Source organism: Chaetura pelagica, unplaced genomic scaffold (genome assembly GCF_000747805.2).
Source record: "Chaetura pelagica isolate M959 unplaced genomic scaffold, ChaPel_1.0 scaffold420, whole genome shotgun sequence".
NCBI classification, from domain to species: Eukaryota; Metazoa; Chordata; class Aves; order Apodiformes; family Apodidae; genus Chaetura; species Chaetura pelagica.
The window spans coordinates 614,216-636,928 of record NW_009951919.1 but is presented as its reverse complement, the minus strand read 5'-3'; the positions used below and the strand labels follow the sequence as shown (position 1 = coordinate 636,928).

The following is a 22,713-nucleotide window of genomic DNA, read 5'->3' as shown; positions in this document are numbered from 1 at the left end:
AACAAATAATAGGTGTTTACACTACAGAATTGGCATTTACCTAAAAGTAAAACACTAGTAGGTAAAAAAAATCTGTTTCCTTGCAACACTGGTGTCCTTTGTGTATATTTCCATAGAGCAATCTTGTTCACACCTGCAAAGTTACAGGGAAGGTTGTATTTCAGTAGACAGGCAAGTCCTCACACTTCTGTTTATTCAGCATAAAAATATTTGTAATTTTAGTACTAGTGAGCTTTAGTTTGTATTCCTCTAATTTAAGGAGGGTTTAATTCTTTCATATTATTTTCTTTTAGGTAGTGGCTCATACTTGTATTTCTGAGCTTTGGTTTTGTGGTGGTGTATTGTAGGAAAACATAACCAGAAGCTACATTTCATAGCAAGACAAGGGGTCCTTCAATAGGATGATGTTACCTGCTCCTGGTTGGGAAATCCAAAACTGTAGGTGTATGTTAAGATTTAGGGGTTTTTAAATCTAGCTTCAATTCAGTATATTTTGAATAAGACAGCGATAGAAATAAAGCTGCCATGAAAGCTTTTGAAGGAACACTATCAGTCACCCAGAAAAAACATTTAATTCTCTGGTTTATGTCTTGGGCTTGGGTGAGAGGTCCCCAAATAATGTTTAATAAGAACTTACCTGAAATATTCTACATCTGCTTCATGTGACACTTGAGTTTTAGCTGGGATGGGTACTTGCTTGCTTCCTCTCCTCATTGTGTTATCTTGCCTATGAAATACTTTCCATCACTTTTCAGTATTCAGATCACTGTCCAGCTTGTTGCCCATGCAGGATACAGACTGAGAATAAACGCAGTCATTGACTCAACTTGTCAAGGGTGTAAATTCTATGGGGACTTTTGAAGTTTCTGTTGCATGTTGAAACTTCTGTTGCTTTTCTGTGAGAAGACTGAGGTGTTGTGCCTTGTCATCCCCAGCAGGGACAGTGTCCATTTACACAGGGTTGTTTATTTGCCTGTACTTGAGGCTGAAATGGACTTAAGTTCCTGTAGAAATTTGTAACTTTCCGAGTAAAATGCCACCAGTGACAGGAAGGTGAAAGCAGTAAGCTTGATTCGTCTTGGAAAAGCACTTGTATATAGAATGGGTAGTGTGTTTTGGAGTGAGCAAATCCTAAGTTTTACAGTAAAAACTGAAATACAACACTGTGAAATCACCTTAAGGAATTTTTCCCAAAGCATAGTAGTTACCTTTCTGTTCCTTTTGAAGGGGGTCAGTGTTTGGAGCTGATAGCAATTATTTCTGGTCATTCTAATAAAGCTGAACAGTCCTGATTAACCCTTTAAATACAGGTCAACATTTCTGATTAGCCTATACATTGCTACAACAACTACAACTTTAAGTTATCTAAAAATCAGTGTACTTTGCCTTCAGTTAGGATTTCAGACTTTGCTCAGTGTTACTATTTAACTGATGCATGAGTGAGGGTAGTTGGAAGCACGATTTTGCTTCCTCCTGTGCAAGAAGAGATTTCGGGTAGGTGCAGCCAGAAATACAATTACCTTCTTGTCCTCATTTCAGCCCTGTAAACAGCTGTGCTGCAAATCCACACCTACAGCATTACTGTACAGGAATAATGATGCAGGAAGCTAAGCTGCCTCAAATACCTCCCTCTCAGCTTTTGGGCAGTTTGATTCTTTTCACCAGCTGCTTTTGTTGTCAGACAAAATCAGTGCTGATGCAAGAGTGAAATGGAAAAGGATGGTCCTGGGGAGGAAGGAACTGCAGCAGGTCCAGTTTAGTTCTGCTTCATGCATTGTAAAACCACCGTGCAAGTGGTTGGTGGGGGAGGGTGAGCAGGGTCCTAAATTAACCTTGAATTCAAGACACATCAGTCAATTTAAGAAACACTTTTATATTTGTGGGCAAAGTAATTGGAATCTGTTTTCAGAATGACTTTCCAAATCCAAAATGAAACTGGATTACATGGAAAAGACCTCCAAGGTTAGTGGCACAAGGTTACAAAGGAATGGTCTGGTATGAGCTTCCAGTATTAGGTTTTGGAGGTAGACAACAAAACTAAATTTCATATATCCTATAATTTTCTTACTAAATCTTTGAGCAACTTAATGGTTTATAATTATTAGGAAGTACTGCAGATTTTGTTTTATCTTGCTAATTTTCAGCAGTGCAGAAGTTATTTAATTGGTAAGTAATACTGTACTGCTTTGATAAATGGAAAATTACTTAAATTGTCTTGTTACTTCTCTAAGGTCTGGATTTGCATAGTTTATTCACTGTTTTTAATTAAAGTAGCAAGACGTTTGAGTAGTTCTGTACTTGATCAGGGTGGTTCTACTTTACTTCCCCTGTCCTCTGAGGTACACCAGTTTATTGCCGTTTCCAGATGAGGGGAAAAAAAAGTCAAGACATCAACAGCTGTCAAGAAGTTTCAGAAGAGGTGTACTGGGTTCTTGAGGTGTTTCTAAAGGTACAGGCATATTTGTAAATAGGATTTTTAGATGCTGCTTAGCAAGTATTGAAATAGTTATTTCAGAATTGTTGATTTGATCAGATAAAGTTGTCTCTGAACATTAACCCATGATGGTCTGACTTTTTCCTTGTTTTCTATGAAGTTTTAGAACTCAGGTTTTCTTTGACTAATTTAAATTTTGATGTGGAAGAAGCTGATGTTTCAAGGAGAGGGTTTTTTCTAGTTAATTTGTTATCTATACTGAAGGTAATACTATAAAGGATTGATGGTAACCTCAGCCCAGAGGAGTTTTATAATGTATTTGGTTTTGAAATAGTTATTTTATCTGTGGTATTATAGAAAGTATTTCAGGAAACAGAAAACTGCTGTAGTATTTTCTGTTGGTGGTTGGTTTTGTTTTGTGTTGTGTTTTTTTTAAGCTACAAACACCTTACTTCTCACTCTCAAGAAGATGTTTCACCCATCTATTTTGATAAAATCATTCTCACCAGCATCTTCCAGTTTCACTGAAATAGCAGAAGGGAGGAAAAAAACAAGTCGCTGTTTTCCTGCCCTATCACTCAAAGCAGTTTCCCTAGACTATCATCTCTCCATTTTAGAGACATTAATTATTGGTAGTTTACATAGTTATTTTGAGCATTAACTACCCTCATAGCCTAGTTTCCACCTCACAAATGACTATAGTCCAGGAGACTTATCACTTCAAAGGTCTTCTTGGACAATGGTCTGAGCCCTTTCATTTTTTTACATTCTTTTAGTAGTTCCTTGTTCACTGGGCCACCAGGTCCTCCTGACACTGTGCCTTCTGTAGCCACAGGTGCTGTGGCTGTAGGTGCTCCTCTGGAGCAGAGCAGCAGCTGTCCCATAGTGCAGGGCTGCTGGTCATCACCCCGTCTCTTGTCCAGGACAGTTCTCTAAAGCAAGCCCTGGCTTGGCTAATCATCACCTGATTGCACCATTGCTTCAGTCTGGAGAGACAGGCAGCCCTTGGTGCTGTTGCACCTCAGCATGGGAACATTTGGCTTTGCCTCTGCTGGGCTCTTCCTGAGGGAAGCCAGAGCCTGTGTCCATCATCCACCTGCTGTAGTAGCTGACTTTGTAATCTCTTTTCTAACAGGTTGCCCTCTCTTGGCTTTACAACCTTTGGGTTTTTTCTTTTCTTTCTGACTCTCATCATCCTTGCCCTTTTCCTTGATGTCTCTGATCTGCCCCTGCTGTCTCTTGCTTTGTCCTGCCTTTCTGTCAGTACCCTCTGTGCAGACAAGGCCTTAACACTGTGTCTACACTGAAGACTCAAGATTTAACTCCCTCTGTCAGACCCTTTGCAGTGTTGATCCCATTGGCCTCATTTAGCTCAGTTTCTTTGGGGTGCGGGGTGTTAATTCTGTGTTGGGACTAAGTGTCCTGGGGTGGGAATGGGCAGCCATGCTTCTTTTGAACTCTCAAGCTCTTCTGTTTTTACAACTGTTTAAATAACAACTTTAATAACCTTGGTTCAAGATAGTAAACAGTTTGATTTGCATTCAAACATATTTAAATGTCCTCTTCAATAAGTGTATCTAGTCTGGGTGTGTTCCAGGCATCCATGTCTTATCTTTTCTACTTTACCAACTACCTTACTGCATGTGGTAACAGTCTAATATTCCACGGTGCTTTCCCACATAAGTGTTAGTGCAACTGAAAATTACAGGTGTTGTAATCTCATTTGAAAATTATCGTTGTGATACTTTAAAGCTGCATTTACCAATGGCTTCATGACTCTTACTAAAAATTGCTTTAGTCTGACAAAACTGTATCACTTAGTCTCGTGTTTACCTCAGCTTTTGTGGTTAACTCTAGCAGCTCAGCAGGCTCCAAATTTGGATTTGGGGAGATCTGGAGTGATTTGTAAAAGAAACTGATTTTCTTGAACTACTCCAAGCTCTGAAGTTTTGAAATGCAGTTTAAGGTATTACACTCATGTTTTATGATGACCTATGAAATATGACCCAAATTTAGCCTTGCTGTCACATCCTGAGAAATCTTGAGCTCTACATGATGACTCTGAAGCTCTAACACTTGGTGTGACGGTATCCTTGGTGTTCTGCTGTGGCCCATGTCAGTGATGCTGTTGGTCAGCAGCAGCTCCTTCAGCCAGGAGGCTCTCAAGCTGTTGCCACTTTGGTTGGTTTGATTTTGCTTTGTTTTGTTTTGCTCCTGGTAATCCTAAACAGCAGAGAGTTGTGTGCTGAGAAATGCAGCAGTGAGAAAGGGCAAACCATCAAGAGCCAGAACTTTAACAGGAGGGAGAGTAGTGCCACGGGTGGATGGGGAGTGCAAGGTCACCAGGATGCAGTGTTAACACCTCAAGTTCTTAAATGTCCAGTTGTTTTAACACACGTTAACAAAACCCACTGGAAAAGTGTGTCATCCTCCCCTGGTAGTGAGGAGTGATTCGCTGCCGGTACCAGCAAGGCTGTTAATTAGTGCGTGTGATTGAGAGCGCTCTGGGGAGCCTTCATGTTTCTGTTCTGAATGAGGTTTCTGTCTCTAGTATTCCTGCTTCGTTTATTGAAAAATTGGAACATATTAATTCAGGGAGATGCAGGAAGCAAAAGCATCAAATGCCCAAGGAAGGTAAATGTTTCCTGGCAAATTGGAGTGTTCTGATGTGGCGTGGGTTGTTGTGACTTATGTGTAATTAACCTACAGTAGTTCCAGAAGAGATGCTCTGTACATTACTGTGCTATATATTATTGCACTAGTTGCATAGTTATGGCAGTGACAAGTTATGCTTTTACCTTTCCAGTGATTTTAATCCAGTCTTACCTCCTTTAGTTAGCTTAGTTTGAAAAAGAAAGAGTTATACTTGGTGATTCCAGTACCCTGGGTACCGAAGTGCCTTCATTCTGTAAGGATCACCCCCCAGCTGCTATTTATAATCTTAGCCTTTTACCCACAATCCACCTTTTAAAGGGAAATTTCTTTTCACTGCAGTAATCTGGTTTTGACCAGTAGTGGGAGTGGGAAAGGGAAGGAGGAGTGTGAATTAGTAAGGAGATGTTGCATTAAAGTAAGCGTGTGATGCCTAACAGCTTTATTTTTAATAAAGATGCACAATTAGCTGAAAGTTTGGGAGGGTCTTCTTGTTGGTTTTTCTAACGTGGAGTAAACATTTCCCAGCAAATTCAATAAACAGATAATAAGTATGTTTCATAGTCTAATTTACTAACAGTTGTTCCTTATTCCCTATATAATTATAACACTTTTCTGGTGTGTTCACTTCGTCCAGGGATATGAAAAAAATTAGAAAGCCTTAAAAGACCTGGTAGGTAGATGTGCTCATGATTTTGATTAGTATATCTTCTTTATTGAGTGTTTTTGCTTGGTATTATAATGCTGCTGTAATGTATTTTGCTTAATAGTTCCATAATACTGAGTGTAATGTGTTTGTAAATGTGATTTGAGCCAGCATTGTTTAATTTCTCTATTTCATATAAATTTATAGCTCATTTCTGTATATATTTTGGCAGCTCAAGATAGTAAAATCTTTTCTGTAAAAGCTCTTAGATATACTTAGGGTCGTGCAAAAACCTTACTCTTACTTGTGATAGATGTGACTTATACTGGAAATCCCATGTAACTAGAAATGTGGAACCATTTTGCAAAATAGCAAAGTATTGGTTTGTTTAAAGTATATATAGGCTGATTTTCTCTTGAACTGACTAAAACCCAGATGTATTTCTCCTGGAACAGAAGAGCTAGGAGCTAGGAGTGCATTGGTGGAGTTTTTTTTTCTCCCTCCTCTTTGCAGTGAAATGGTACAAATATGTTGATGTACAGGAAAGCTGGAAGGAGTTTGTTGTTCATTTTTTTTTAGGGGGAATTTTTCCACTTCTCTCTCATGGTCCATGATTGGAAATGTAAAAAGAGACAAGCAATTAAAAAAGGGAATAAGAAGTGGAGTTTGACTTCATTGTTAAACACCTGGTGGAAGAAAGTAATTAAAATGTCTACCTCAGCTCCAATATTTTCAGATTGAAAAGAGTAGGATAAGAATTGCATTAAAAATTTGTTTTGCAGACTTAAGGAACTGAGGATCTTTTTGAAATTTTAATTATTTTCTTGGGTGCTGGGTTGTGTGAAGAGTTGAGAAGTGCAGTAAATCTGGAAGTGATGGTCAAAGTTATTAGCAAATATTTTCTTTGCAGTTTGCATGAAGGGAAACCCAGTGGTTGATAGTCATTGCTTCTTGAAGGTGGTTTGATTTTGAAAGACAGAGTGACAAGACACATGAAAGATTGCTGGACACAATGTTTACATAGGTCTACAGATTTTCTTCAGTTACTGGGTTGGGGTTGGGCTGTTGTCTGCCTTTCTAGGGATATCAGGAATCTGTGTTCTTCTATTTTATAGGAGTCTTTCCCACTTAATTAAGTTTGTAAATGGGCACAGGTTATCTTTATCTTAAGATCTGAAAAGTATTTGGAGTGAACATACAATACAAGATTTAACTGAAATAGGAATTACCTTTTAAAAAATCATCAGTATATTATATCTTAATCACTCTGCATTAGTGTCTTCCTGCTTTTAGAAGCACTCCACGGAGGATGTACACAATTATGTCCTCAGAGGAAGCAGCCAACGGGAAGAAATCACACTGGGCAGAGTTGGAAATAAGTGGTAAGAATTTGAGGAATGGTCCTGAGTTATTAGTTAATTGCAAGTTAATAGTAGCCTACTTAGCATGGGTTCGAACAAGAAATCTGGAGCGGAGTTACCTACCTTGAAGTGAGCCAGCACACCAAGGTAGTAGCTGCAGCGTTGGAGTGTGTCAGGGTAAATGGTTGGGAAAACACAGGGAGCTGTGGGATAGGTGAATTGGGGTATTCTAACATGTGGAAGGTTGGGAAGATGAGGGTATGGATGTAAGCTCCTTGTGTGGGTGAGAACATGGATTTAAGATCTCATTTGTCAAAGAGAAGAGGGTGAAGTTGGGGTTGAAATATGGACATAGGCTGTTATTTTCAGTAATGTAACAACAGTGTCCATGACAGTATAGTTCCTATCGAAGCAGAAGTTTTCAGTTTAAGAGCAGTTGTAAATCTTTGCTCTGCTCTTGAGATTAAAACAAAAAAATCCTCCAAGAACTGTGCTAGCTTTGAGGTACTCTTTGACTTGTGAATCTTTTTTTGAGAATGAGGTCATGCTCAGAATTTAGAAACATGAATTTCAACTGGTGTAGGACACCAGTCTCTCTTGATTTGTGGAGTGAATTCTGATTTTGCTACATAAAGTGTGTTTACAAGAAAATTCAAACCAATTATTTTGTTTAAAAGATATTTTGTAATGTTGTAAATTGAGGCTGAAATTAAATATGGAGGTTATTTGAGAGATTGCCAGAAGTGCTATCTGGTATTTCTACTTGGCTGTACAATAGAGAAATTTATGGCAGGAAGAATAAAAATAGAGTTATTTGAATTGTGAAGAGAGTTTCCATCCAGATCACAGAATTTGTGCCTTGCTTCAAGTGCCACGTGCCTTAACATGTGAATAGCATCCTTTACTTGAAGGTTACAGATGCAGAAACTGAGTTAAGTGCTGCTTCAGGAATCAGCATTATGTATCAGCATTAGGCTTGGATATCCACTTGGACATCTGCTGCCTGTGCATAGGAAATGCATTAAGTGATGGCTCTTTCCTCTCATGCCTGGTAATCTCACTAGAGGCTGATTCCAGCCAAGAGAGGTGCAGGGAGTGAAGAGAGTGGGTGAGGGATGTTACTGGGAATCCTTTCAGCTCTAAGGGTTTCTTTGATCACAGTCGCTTGTTTGCATTGGGGCACGGGGAAGAGGTGTTCATTCCATTTAAAAAATGCAAAGAACTATTGATTTGTATTTAAAACCTTCCAGAAGATTTCTTAATGAGCATTACAGTAACATGAATCCTTGAAGACCTGCATGCATTTGCTTTGCAAAATAAAATGGCACAATGTTTTTGTTTAATTAATGTTCACACTGTCTTTTCCTAGTGAAATACTTGGTCATCTAACACAGAAAGCCACAAATATTTTAACTGTTGTCAATTATATCACTGAGCATTTTCACTGCAGGATTTTTTATGCCACTTACTTTCTTACAGCTCACTGGAAATTATGCCTTTATTAAAACTTTGTTACTAGGGTCCAAGTCCCAGATACATGTTTAGCAGTGTAGCTTTCCTCAGGCATGAAATATGACTTCTTTTGAAGAAAATAGTTTAAGGAAAGGAATTATAATGTGTGTACATTTGTATAATATTCACTAGATTGTTCTGAATATTGTTGAGTCACAGTGGGGTTTTTAAAGACTGTCACAAGTAACTTTTTGCCTTGGAGAAACTGGTGTTTGTTGGTACTTTTCTTCTAATGCTTTTCATACAGTGAGGTGAATTCTGTAAATGGAGAAGGAGCCTGGGGGGGGGGAAATCTTGGAGAGAATAAATGTTTTGAGACCTTCTGATGATATCTCACATTCTTTGCATGCAGGAATGTAAAAATCTTGATTCTGTCACACATATCCATGTTTCCACCCTTCAGTTTATACAAAAATTATACAATTTTTAAAAATATCTGGCAATAGTTTGTGCAGCTTTTAGTTGAATGCCAGATGGAAATCCATGTTCTCAACTAAGCATTTTAGTCACCCTAAATATAGTGCTTCTATCTGTTCTTGGCTGGATTAATGCCATAGAATAAAGATTTTTGGTTTGAAAGATGTTGTACAGAAAGAAGGGGCAAACTGGAGAAGCATATTTCATCACAAATGTGTTTCTTAACCCCTGTTAATGGTTGAATTCGTGGTCAGTTAGGAAATATGTCTGATTTTGTATGGAACTTGACAAAGACAGATGTTTAAACCATAAATATGGATTGGAAAAAACCCAATTTAAGCATCCCTGGCACCACTTTACATTCTCTTAAGCACTGCTGATTTTTTTTTTATCTATAGAATCGGTGATGAGTGGAATTTTCATTGAATAAAATAACAATAATAATAAAACCCAGCCAGAACTCCCCTTCAAGGTCCCACCTCCCCCACCCCCTTGTAAAATGTGTAATGATTGCTAAACCCGATTTTAAATCTTTTGTTTTCTTTTGTACCTTCTTCCGTCAGGGAAAGTGAGAAGCTTGAGTTCATCTTTGTGGACACTGACCCATTTGACAGCTTTGCATCTCAGTGACAATTCCTTATCCCGAATTCCTTCAGACATTGCCAAGCTTCACAATCTGGTTTATCTGGACCTGTCCTCTAATAAAATCCGCAGTTTACCAGCAGAGCTCGGAAACATGGTGTCACTCAGGTGTGTAAATCTTCACAGGAGTTAAAATTGGTCTCTTGTCATCTCTGTAGCAACTATTGAAATTGCAGCGTAATTTTTCTGTTCTAGTAAATGAAAAGCATAAACAGATTCCCCATTCCTCACTTATTTTTATCTGTCTCGCTGGATATTTGGTGTGGACTGCGCAGCTGTAGTGATGCTGGCTTTTCTGTGACCTGTTTGATAGGATGTCTCCAGGGATGGGACATACTGATTGGTGACAGTACAGGATGAGTTTCAGAAGGGCTTCGTTTGATAGCAATCACCCATTTTATGTCATGCCAAGTCAGGTTTCCTCTCTTACAGTTCTCTTTCCAGACTCTTTCACAAATCTTTATGAGGTATTTTTCTCTAAGCGATACTATTACACAAAAAATTGATTTTAACTCACAGTGAAGTAGGCAAAAGGTAAAATTAAACATTCATAATAATGCTAACTACATTTTCCCCCACTTTATTGATCTTTAGTTTATTTTTTGTTTATTTTTACAAGTCCAGCAGCTTGTCTTATATCATCTTCTTCCCACCTTTGCTATCATTCCCGTGCAAACTGGAGAGGAGAAAAAAAAATGTTCTAAACACACCTTTTTATTTTTCCTCTCAATTTTAGAATAACAAGATGTGCAAAGTTTGCATAGAATGATACCTCCTTTTTGAAGTGAAACACACATAGTGATGCCTATTTAGATTATAATTAAGGCTGCAGTGTTTCTTTTATTAAAAGTACTTATGTAATATATTTCATGATTTATGTAAGAGTAGGTATTTACAGGCAACATTCTTTTGCCCTTAACCCGAAGGAAGATCCTTATCTTACATTTACTAAAGTTACCAGGAACTGTCTTTGTTGCTTTTAATTTTGAAGACATTTATGGACAGCTTTTTCAAATCCAGAAAAGACTGAGTCTAAAAGTAATGAGAATGTTATTGGAACTAAAGAAGACAATAGAGAAAAGGACTGCCAGCACAGCTTTAATGAAACTGGAAGCAAAGCAAGTTTGCACATAGAAATATCAGTCACTGCATTTTCTGCTACTTTAGAAAAAGTCCACTCTGCTGGGGAGGATTAAACCAGCTGATTAAATTGGTACTAAAACCTACAATTCCAAAGCAGTTGAAGTCTCAACCTTGGAGGCTGAGCAAAGGGACCTTGCTTTCTAGAGCATAATTTGCAGCTGTTTCATGGTGTGTTCTATGGTTGTTTTGATCTGTGAAGCAGCCTGTTCTAAAGAAAGCTTTTTGTCCCTATTTCAATTAAAAGCAGTTATTGGTAACAGGTTTCTTCCTTCCTTTATCCACGCCTCAGGTGTTGTGAGCTAGCAATTCTGAATTTACTGGAACAACCTCAAATTAATCTTTGGACTTCCCTATCATCCTTACATTTTCATCAGTCTTCTTCCTTTTAAGCTGTTGTTGTAAATGTAATACTCATGAGATGGAGCTAGCTTGGTGCTGTGCAGTTGTCAGTAGTGCCAAATGCTGATAGGCCTTTTTCCCAATTTATTCTGGATGATTCTATGATGTTTCAGCTTTTCCAAGCCCTAGATCTCTTCTGAGTACAGAAGGCTAAATCTTGTGAATGTGCAATGTGTAGCTAAGTTCTAGGATCACACTAGTTTTCTATTTGTGTCTTAAACATAACACTTGAATCCAGATCTCTAGAGGTGAAAAGCTAGTGCATAAATCCACTGTGTGCTCTGTCCTCAGTAATTGCAGCTGATCCATAGTTTCTTTTCATGGGGGTGAAAGTGATAAATTAAAAACCCTAAGTGCATCCTATGTGATAATGCTCTGCAGGCCTCAGCTGTGCTGGAGTTTAATGTTTCAGGCTGGCTCTTACTGCAGACACTTCCCATGGCTTCTGGGAAGCTGTTCAGACTGATGGTAATTGAGCACTGGGTATTGCTGATATCCTGAGCCACAGAGATCATTTGTGCTGGTGCAGTTGAGAATTGATAACAGGTCTTGCAGCTCCTACATATGGAGCTCTGGGTTTGGTCTGCATGGCAAAGCTTGCCTGGGGCTCCTTGCATCTCCCTTCTTACTGCAGGTACTTGAAGGAGGTGTAGGAGAGAGCAGTGAGATTTGTGGTCTTTGTGGAAAGAGGAGAAAAAATAAGCACCTAGCATGTTATCTTGGAAAGCTCAGCTGTAAAACGGATTCTCTTGATATGCTTGACAGAACTGGTGGGATTTGCTGTGATCCCCTTTGCTGTGTAGAGGGGGTGGGTTCTGCAGAGGCAAGGATGATTAGGGAAAATAGTTATTTCATCCAAGTGAGGAAATGTAATGATACCTACTGCTGTGCCATCCTAGATTTTGTATATCTTTTTTGTAAGAGCCACATAACTTTTTTAAAACTTTCAGCAGTGCTTTGAAAAACTCAGAGGAAAAAGTAGCTTCCTAAAGAAGAGATGAGTAGCTCTGTAATGTCATATAGAAGATAATTGTAAAAATATTAGCCATTTAAATCCCAAATGGCCTTGGAAGTGCTGAGAATTAGTGGAGATGTTGTTTATTCTTCTTTAACTTTCTCATGTGCCTCATTCATATTTAGAAGCCCTAGAATGGCACAGTGGGCTTCTGAATTTCTCTCTAATGATGTGCTTTTCTCTGTGGGATTTTGTATTGAAATAAACCCCAGCTGCCTGTGTGTGTGATAGTCTGTCAACCAGTTGAGCAATGGTTTGACGTTTCTAGATAACCCAGTGAAATAAAAAGGAAGCCACCTCCTATGTCTTTCACACTTCCACACCTTAGTTTCTCTAAAACAAGCCACTTTTACCAAAGTTTATAAATATGCTGTGAAACACAGATAATTTCTCAGAAAGTCCTTGTTAGGGAAGGACCAGTCAGAGTTTACTTCTGAAATACAAAGCTAGAAATAGAGATGTGACCCTAGCTACAGTAACTCTTGGTATCCGGGTTGCCTTTTTTTTTTTTTTCTTTTTTCTTTTTTCCTCAAAATACTTTTCAAGTCTCAAGGCACCAAGTTGTAAACATTTTGAAATAGTAACATTACACTGAATGTGGTGAGGAAGGTCGTCACTGCTGTGATGGGAATGAATTTCAGAAAGTGAAAAGCTCCTTACAAGTCCCATCTTCTCAGCCCAATTTGTTGGAACATCAGAATTCAGGACATGAGTTCTGTTCTTGTTTGCATATTATTTTTGTAAGTTAAAAAGTCCTTATTTTGCCTTAGCACTGAAATTATGAAGCAAACAACAAAGTTACTCCTGTAAATTACTCTGACACAGTAATGTCACAGCTCTGATATCACTGCCTTGGTCTTGGATTTTTTGTTTATTGTGGGATATAATTTCCCTTTATTTGGCCTTTAATCATAGATGAACTGTTTAATTGTCTGGTTTGTCAGAGCTGTTACTGCTTCACCACTTGTAGTTATTATTTAGTTATTGCTAATGTTTACAAAATTTCTGACTTTTAAAGGTGAACTCACCAAACAATCCCTTTCCTCTGTACTCCAACATAATGTATATTTTGTCTATATGTGTGTGTTTGTATCCAGCAGGATTTTCCTGTTCTGTTTAGTCTCTGAATTTTTCAATATTGTGGTTCTCTGGCATATTGTTTCTGTTGTAGTTAAGCTTCTTGTACTATACTCTTAAAGACAAACATTGCTCTGTTTTCAGCCCTGTATGATTCTTGATCTTTCTGCAGGGAACTTCATTTAAATAACAACCTGTTACGAGTTCTACCTTTTGAGCTGGGAAAACTGTTCCAGTTACAGACTTTGGGTCTGAAAGGTATTGCTCCTTTTTCTTGGTATCTGTACTTTGTTTAATGATACTGATTCTGAGATGTGATGGCTGTGGACTGCTAGTTTATAAAATGTTGCTGAATTCGAGATGTGTAGCTGCTTACTTCACATTTATGAATACTGTTATTTAGGGATTATTTAAAAACAAACAAACAAACAAAACAAAACCAACACAAAACCCCCAAGTCTGACAAAGCACTCCCCATATAAAGAGGTTTGCTTCTTTCTGCAGAGGGAGAGGAAGCTTGATTGCTTGGGATTGGACACAGAGCTGCTTTAACTAAGAAATAGACTGCAGTAACTGTAGGTATTCAACCAGAAAGGGAAGGTGCTTTGTACGGCTGCAGGGCACTGTGCTGTTCATGCAAGCAGCAATTTAAATATTCCTCCATTTATTTATTTTTTTTCCTCTGAACTGTACGGATTCTCGCTTTAAAACTGCTATCCTTGAGGGAACCTGTGTCACAGAACCAGGAGCACAGAGTGATGTAATACCTTTAAACACTGTTAAGCCTCAGAAGTCTGCCTTTCTTCCCCTTAAAACTGGATAATTGCAGTGTGTGTTGCCTGTGAAAACTGTAAGCTGTGCAAGCTGCTTACACGTTGGGCAGATCATAGACTCTACTCAAATATGACTGGCAACCTGGTGGTGGATGTTCCACTCATGTTAAGCAAAGTGAACAGAGGAGGCTCCTGTGTTTGGCCTCCCCAGCTTTGCCTTTGTGTTGACCACACCAGTTCTTCACCTCTGTGAGATCCAGCGACCACCCTTGGAGTCATCACTCAGAAGACAGACCCAGGAGGGAACGTTGTTACCTTCACTAGAGCTATTCACACATCTAGTGTTTTGTGGGATTGAAGACCTGGGATCCAAAACCTTTAAGTAGCTCATAGTAGATGCACTTTCTCTTCTTTGAGGTGCCAGCTTTAAAGGTTGATGTGTAAGTTCATACTGGTTCTGTGTATTTCATACAATATTTCTGAAAATCTGTTTGCAGGAAACCCACTAACACAGGATATTCTGAACCTTTATCAGGAACCAGATGGGACGCGAAGGCTACTGAACTATTTGCTTGATAATTTGGCAGGTACTGCAAAAAGAAGTAAGTGAACATTCTTAAAACATTCATTTTGGCTGTGTAAAATAAATTTGATTATCACTTGTTGTATCTCTATTTTTAAATGTTCCCATAGTTTCAACAGAACAGCCACCTCCAAGATCTTGGATCATGTTGCAAGAACCAGACCGTACAAGACCAACAGGTACTGTAACACTTCAAGAAATTTTCCTTGTATTTTTGTTTTCCTTTTATAAAAGGTGTTGATCTTTACTAGCTACTGAAAAAAAAAACCCAATTAGTGCTTAAATTAACCAATCATCTGTGCAGTGCTGACCAGCTGGCTAATCTCAAATGGAACACATGTTCCGGATTTACCCATCTCTTCATTTAAAGTAATTTCTTTTTAATTAATGTCCTCCTCACAGGAATTGAAACTGTTATCCACAGTTAGTTAAAGAGGAATTGTAACAGGCTTAATTGAGCATTTGTTGAAAAATGAAAAAAAAAGAACACCGTGAGCATAATTTCCCAAAAATGTAGATTTATTTTTTTTTTTGAGTAAGTGATGTATCATCTTTGGCTCAGCAGGTCATGTTTAATTGTTTACTGGTTTGTGGGTTTTTTGCATGATTAGCATAAAATGCAGCCTTTCCTATTTACCTGCACACCAAGAAGTGTATTTTTCCATCATTGCAGTGTCCTCTCTTTCAGAACTGCTGTACATTCCTTTCCCCTATTGATTTTAAGATGGTTACTTCAAACCTCATGTGAATGCAGCCTGTCTTTTCCTGTCACCTACTTATTTTCAAATTGCTGGGCTTTGACCCCGAATCAGCCCAAGATTCTTGCCTCAATTTGCTAGACCTTCAAACAATTGTCTTGTTTCTTTTCCCTGAGCTGTACTCCAGGTTTGAGCTTCCCAATAAGCTTCTGTGCTTTCATACTGAGAATTCCTTAGTGCTTTTTAAAAACATAGAAAACCCACAACAAAACAAGACCCCAAATCCGTGCTGCTGGATTACCTGCCAAGTTGCCCCAGACTGTCTCATTATTATTATTATTGTTCCAAATTAATACAGAGAGTAGTTGTTTCTTGACACTGGAATTGTCAGATTTTGAGGTGGAAACATTTGGGGTTTTATTTTGCCTGTACTTTTTTCATGGTGCAAAGGGATCATTACCCTGTCTCTAGATCTTTTACAGTTTGTGGTGGTATAACAGGTAGATTTTTAATCTATTTGAAGAGCTTTGTATAGCTAGCAAATGTCAGTGTACCAATGCACTTACCTTGTTTCAGGCTTTTCACAGTAGAGCACCTCTTAGCATGAAGTAGGTTTGCCTGCTATAGTAAACTGCACTAACCATAAAAAGAGGGGGTTTTGTTTTTGTTTTCTGATTACATGCTAGAAGACAGATGCCAGAAGTCCAAACTTGTAATTTATTTTAGGACTAACAACTATTTGTTTTTAGTATTGATACACAAGCTGTGCTTTGATTGAAGCAGATGAGGCATGGATTGAGAAATTTTAGAAGACAAAAGTGAGGAACATAATTGTAGATACATGTATTTTGTTGTTGTTAAAGATATCAGCATGTGAGTAGAATTCTTGTTCTGCAGCTTTATTCTCTGTCATGTGTTACAACGTACTCTGTGATAAATACGCTACCCGGCAGCTGTATGGCTATTGTCCCTCCTGGGCATTGAACTGGGAATACAGAAAAAAAGCCATTATGCAGGAAATCCTGAGCTGCAATGCTGACATCATAAGCCTTCAGGTAAAAGATATACTATTACTTCTTTTCCATTTCTATTCCCACAGGCTGGTTTCTCTATATTAAATGTATTTACAGTAAACGGTCTGTTTGCAAAAGCACCTGAAAAGGAGAGAAAACAGAAGTAGTGTTTAGGACATTGTTTGTTGCTTGACATCAAAAGAATGTTTTTCAGCCTACATGGCTGGAATGGGAACCAGCAGCTGCTGATCAAAGCAGTGTACATGGGGGTATCTTTGTGCCTGTGTGTGTATGTGGGGATGTAATTGACACATTTTCAAGTAAAAGGCTTGAGATAATCGTAACTCTGGGGATTACAGAAATTCATTTATATTTTCCTAAAATAGAGGTGTTGCTCTCAAATTTGCATTCTCTGATGTACTTAATTCTTACTTTTTTTTTCCCCTCAAATCTAATTTGAAAGTGATTTACACTTCTGAAGAGTATAAATAATATCAGTCCTCTGGATTTTGCTAGTAGTACATTCATGCTGTGCTGTCTTAAAACTTCACAGGAGGTTGAAACGGAACAGTACTACAGTTTTTTCCTCGTAGAGTTGAAGGAACGTGGCTACAATGGATTCTTCAGTCCAAAATCTAGAGCTAGGACAATGTCAGAGCAGGAAAGAAAACATGTTGATGGTTGTGCAATATTTTTCAAAACAGAAAAGTAAGTGATGTGTTTTGCAAAGCCTCTGTTGTGTGTCCTGCTCTCTTTTACGTAATTTCTCAGGTCAGTCTGTTGCTCAGTTTGGCATTAGTCCCCTTTTTGTAGCCATTCAGTGTTTCTGGTAAAGCATTGTTATGGTTAGAAAGAGTGGGCTGGATGAGAAGAATCATTCTGTGCCTCAGTAGCAACAGAAAATTTTACCATGAAGTTCTGCTCAAGTTGAGGTTCATTCCATTAAAGCTATGTGTGTTAGGAGGCCACTAAATTATACTTCAATTGTTGAGTGTGTTTGTCCCAACCATTAGATGCTAATAAAGAAAAATGAAGCAAATGTCTTGTTTTCTTCCTTTTCTTCGATTGAAGAAATTGATAAGCCCCAAAATTGCTGAAATAAGACCTCAGATTACTTTGACTTTTTGATGCTTCAGCCTTCTAATAAAGCAAAAGACAAGGCACTTAATATCACTGCTGGCTTCTAAAAAAAAAAAGCCATTATTTAAGAGCTGCAGCACTTACTGTGTCGTATTGTACTTGCACAGCTGTTAGGTTCTAAGGGTGATCATTTGTCTTCCTCCTCATGCTTTCATTCTTTTATGTCAACAAGTAAATGTAGGTGCCAGGTTTGATTCCTTTTGGCTTAGAAAAATGACTTGTTCTGTCTATTAAACCTGTGTCTTTGAACTAGAAACTGGTGCAGAATTAGAAACAAGCACTCCTTTCCTCTGGTTTCTATCTCTCTAGAAATAAAACCTTTAATTGAAATTAAGGTAGTATAAAATATATAAAAATGGCTGGGAAGACTATCTTTTAAGTTCAGCTTAGGAATTTAGGAAATTATGTGATTGGCTGAGATTTTCACATCATAAAGGTGTTTGAGCTTTAATTAAGAGGAGAATTACCTATAACATTTGTATTTAGCTGCTGAAAAAAAACATATATGATGTTTCTCTTCCAGATTTACTTTGGTTCAAAAACATACTGTTGAGTTCAATCAACTAGCTATGGCAAACTCAGAAGGTTCAGAAGCCATGCTGAACAGAGTTATGACAAAAGACAACATTGGAGTAGCTGTGTTGCTAGAACTGCGAAAGGAATTGATAGAAATGTCATGTAAGTCCTATTTAGTTTTAATTTTTTAATGTAATGTATGTTGTAAATGAAAAAATTGATGTATTTATTTTTTTATAGTAAACCACAAAAACTAGGCTCTGCAGATGACTACAACTTTGCACCTTGTCTGCTCAGATATCAAAAGAGGATTTGGGGAAAAGTCATATTGCTTAAATGGTCAAGGTTTTTTTCCATTTTCACCTTTTTGCTTAGAAAATACAAAGATTTGAGTTTGAGTGATTTTTTTTTTTTTTTTTTTTTTTTTCCTGATATTATGTACAGGTATCAAAATGTCAGCTGGTGTTAGTCAAGTGTTTCTGGGTCATGTATTTGCATAATTTTAGCTTGTTTTTTCACTGTTGTGCCTACAGAACCTTGTCTTTCCTGTTATTCTTAATTTAGGAAATGTAAACTGGCTTTATAAGTATCACAGTGGGTACCTACTCAGTCTGTTCTATTTCTCCAAATGATTGTTTATTAATTCAAATTTTAATAAAGAAGCTTTTTAAGAAGCCCTTCTAGCAAGAGAGGTGACTTTATAATGTCGATAACTTAAAATTTGAAGTTCATTGTCTGATAAAATACAAGCGGTCTGTGTTTATTATCACAGCCTGAGGAAAACTTGTTAATTTTTAAAACCACACTATTTTTCTTTAATTAGGATTATCTGTTATTAATGTTAATTCACAGTATTTTTAGGTACATTAGCATTACCCGAAACAAGATAGTCTGTTAATGGTCTTGAATCTGATTCAAGACCATTGATATAAAGCATTCAAGAACATCAACTAAAACACTGAGTAGATACAAGAGAGGTTGTTTGACCCTCTGAAACTAAATGGCATTAACCCTCTTCAAGTTAAACTGGTGGTTGGCTTTTTTCCTCCCCTCAAACATCTTGTTTAAAATTCAATAATAGGGTTTTTTTTTATGCTGTCTGTATAAGGTAAATAATTGGTTCTTAATTTTAGCTGGAAAGCCACATCTTGGGATGGAAAAGCAGCTAGTTCTTGTTGCTAATGCACATATGCATTGGGACCCAGATTATTCTGATGTGAAGCTGGTTCAGACTATGATGTTCCTGTCTGAGGTAAAGAACATTATTGATAAAGCTTCTCGTAGTCTCAAACCTGGTGTTTCGGGAGAACTTGGAACCATTCCACTTGTTCTGTGTGCAGATCTCAATTCTCTACCAGACTCTGGTAAGAGTTCTATTTCTTACTTATTTTTAGACTGTTTCAAGTGTGTAATGATTTAAATGTTAAGCTCTTGACTTTTAAATTTTGAAAGACTGTTCAACTTGGGGAATATGTTGTTTGATTTCATAATCTCTAAAGGCACTAAGAAAACAGGAGTAAGAGAGAAAAGATAGAACTGTTTCTTTTGTGAGTACTTCATGCCTATACAGTAGTGTAGCTGTGTCTGGTGCTTCAGAAGCTTTTTCATTGTTATAATACAGGAATGGAAAGAATAAAATATCTTCCAAAAATAACTAGTCAGTTTGGCTTTGCAGCCTTTTTGAAGTTAAGTTTATTTGATGTAGTGTCACAAAAGTTGGCTTTTTTACAATATTTTAGCCGAAGAACATAGGAAGCTAAGACTTGAGCCCAGAGAGGAGGAAGCTGCACATCACAAGCATCTATAGAATTTTACTTGCACTTCTTTAATCTTTGCATCTAGTCAGTCAGTTCCTAATGAACCTTCTAGTTTTTTCTAACCATAGCATGTCTCACTTTGTTGTAGGTGATATTTGCTCTTGACATGCAAATAGATTGTCTTGAAATACTTTGTAAGAACAACTAGTGACTGTGTTGTGTAAGTGTTGAGGTTTTGCTTTTATAATGCCTAAGGTTGCAGGTATGACTCAAAATGACAACACACCTCCTGAATGCATGTTAATACCCTCTTGTGTGTATGCCTCTCCTCACAGGTGTTGTTGAGTACTTGAGCACTGGTGGAGTGGAAACAAACCACAAAGATTTTAAGGAACTGAGATACAATGAAAGTCTTACTAACTTCAGCTGTAATGGGAAAAATGGAACAACAAATGGAAGAATTACACATGGTTTCAAGTTGAAGAGTGCCTATGAGAATGGTCTAATGCCTTATACAAATTACACATTTGACTTCAAGGTAAGGAATTGGCTGAAGTTTTGGAAAAGTTGCATGAAATTGCTTGACAAAGACTGTAACCCATTTGGGCAGCTAACAGTACATTCACCAAATTTATATTTAAAACATAGTGAACTAGATTGCTCAACACTTCAGTCTCCTGGAAACCAAATATTCCTTTTTCTTGTTAGTACCTTGTAATAGATTTGCAGGAGCTGGGGTGCTGTTAACCTTCCCTGAAAACAGAAAGATTTTGTATTTTAATACTCCATGCTAAATTAAATTATACAAGAGAGCTACTTAAAACTGTCAACTGCAAGGAAATAATCTATGTTGCTACTGGAAAACTCAGAGCTTTGTTGCCCAGGGGAAACAAAGGTGGCTCTTTTCCTCTCCAAAATCAGAGGAATGTGATTTGAAGCTTTTGTAGGAGGCTGGAAGTTACAACCAACAAAAGCAGAGCAGAAGTGGTACTTTTTGTTTTCCTAGTCTCTATTGAGCAGCCCATGGGATATAGCATGCAGAATGCTCCTAAATAGATGATGTTCTCTGGAGAAGAAGTAGCAGCATTTCACTTGCTGATAATACTGAGCTCTCCTTTTGTTTGGAACAAAACCTTGAGTCAAGAATATATTCTAATAATTCATTTTATTTCTTCTCTTGTTTTAGGGTATTATTGACTACATCTTCTACTCTAAACCTCAGCTAAACATACTTGGCATTCTTGGACCTTTGGATCATCATTGGTTAATAGAGAACAATATAAGTGGTTGTCCCCATCCACTCATCCCTTCTGACCACTTCTCACTTTTTGCACAACTGGAGCTTTTGCTGCCTTTCCTGCCTCCTGTAAATGGAATCCATCTCCCTGGCAGGAGGTAGTCAAGTACATTTTAGAGGGCAACCTCAATCTAACTTGTACAATTGTAAAATCTGAATATAGAGGAGTGAGGTATGGCCAACAGGGATTTTTTTTTGTTTTGTTTCTTAATAATCTTAATCTTAAATCTAATTATTTGCTAAAGACATAGTAAAAGCCAGGTGCTATCAACAGACACAATTCTGAGCCCAAGATACTTTGTATACTGTTTGACAGCGATTGGTGTGTTTGCACCTTTCTTTAGTACGTTACAATTAACCTTCCTGTTTCTTTTATCCAACGTGACATTTTCATGCCTTGAAAATAGGGAATTGTTATACAGTGTATTCTCTTTGCACAGTTATCTGTAGCACTACTTTTTTGAGGCCAGTAGGAACATCCACAGAACATTCTTCCGTACTTCACTCCCTCCTTTTTCAGACTTCTTTGTAAAATATAGAATTTGAATTTAGCCTTTATTGATTGTATATGAACAACAGAAAACCTGATTTATGAGATTTTGTACTTTAAAAAAAGAAAGATCAGATTTGGAAAATGATTGTATTGTAAACTAAGGCTAAATTTTTATCTGTTTTCATGTGTTATAAAGGCCAGCTTGTAAAAGAGGTTGTCACAGGTTTTCTCTGCTAATGATTTGCACTGTTGGGGTTTTGTTAGCCCTTTTGTACTACTTTTTATGTTCAATTGAGAACGTTGCTTTTAAAATCCAAACCTATAAAATCTTAATATCTTACAGAGATCTAAGTACATTGTCTATTTCTGATTTAAAAAAAAAAAAAAGGAAAAAAGGCAAGCATCAAGTTTTCACAGAGCAGATAAGCTAAGCAGTGAGTATAAGTAGACCTGTATGGATTGAAAGTATTGCTGATGTGTATACACTCAGATATTTTTCTCATCTCTAACTTTTGAAGTAAAATTTAGGGATACTTGTGTACAGCTTCTTCATTTCTGTTTCAAATACTTGTCCTCTCTCCACTGTGCCTGCTTAAATTTGTTCTCAACTAGCACTGCCTGTGCATGCAGAGAGATCCTGTGCATCCTCTTTTATTTTTTTAAATAATGTTAAGACTTGTGAAAATTTTATGAAGATACTTTTGTATAAGCTGTGGCATCTGTTTTTTTTCCTTTGTGAAGCATTGAATATCACACTTTTCAAACGTGTTCAGGTTATGGGTACACAGTTTCTAGCTTCTAATACCCATGCACTGCTTCTTTTAGTGTCATTGCACAGTGCTGTTTTTTCCCTAACCTAAGAATTACTATCATGTGAATTCTCTTTCATTTAAGTGTGTTCCTCAGTTTCAGAAAGTATAATTCCTTGAAGTAAAAAAACAACCAACCTTACATTTTCTATTGATGAAGCAGTGTAAAATAAATGCATTTTCAATACAGGTCCCAAAGACAATTCTTCAGATCATTTTTTTTAAAGTGACCAAGTCTTATTTTAAAGTGTCAAGCAAGACTGAAGTTGTAGTGTACCCTTAGTGCCATTTGTGTCATGAAGCCAAGTATGTAACAGCTTAAAAATTACATTGTCT

At 37.4% G+C, this 22,713-nt stretch overlaps 1 protein-coding gene across 1 annotated transcript; it reads left to right on the top strand.

The window, feature by feature from the left end:
- The first annotated feature begins 7,041 nt into the window (after positions 1–7,041).
- On the top strand, positions 7,042–22,400 carry CNOT6 (CCR4-NOT transcription complex, subunit 6). Its single transcript, XM_009995164.1, has 11 exons — positions 7,042–7,114; positions 9,586–9,772; positions 13,471–13,556; positions 14,569–14,673; positions 14,765–14,833; positions 16,250–16,407; positions 16,919–17,073; positions 18,029–18,183; positions 19,155–19,385; positions 20,114–20,316; positions 20,965–22,400. Exons 1-11 carry the CDS (start codon positions 7,042–7,044, stop codon positions 21,175–21,177), a joined length of 1,635 nt encoding a protein of 544 aa, XP_009993466.1. The 3' UTR covers positions 21,178–22,400.
- Positions 22,401–22,713: the final 313 nt, after the last annotated feature.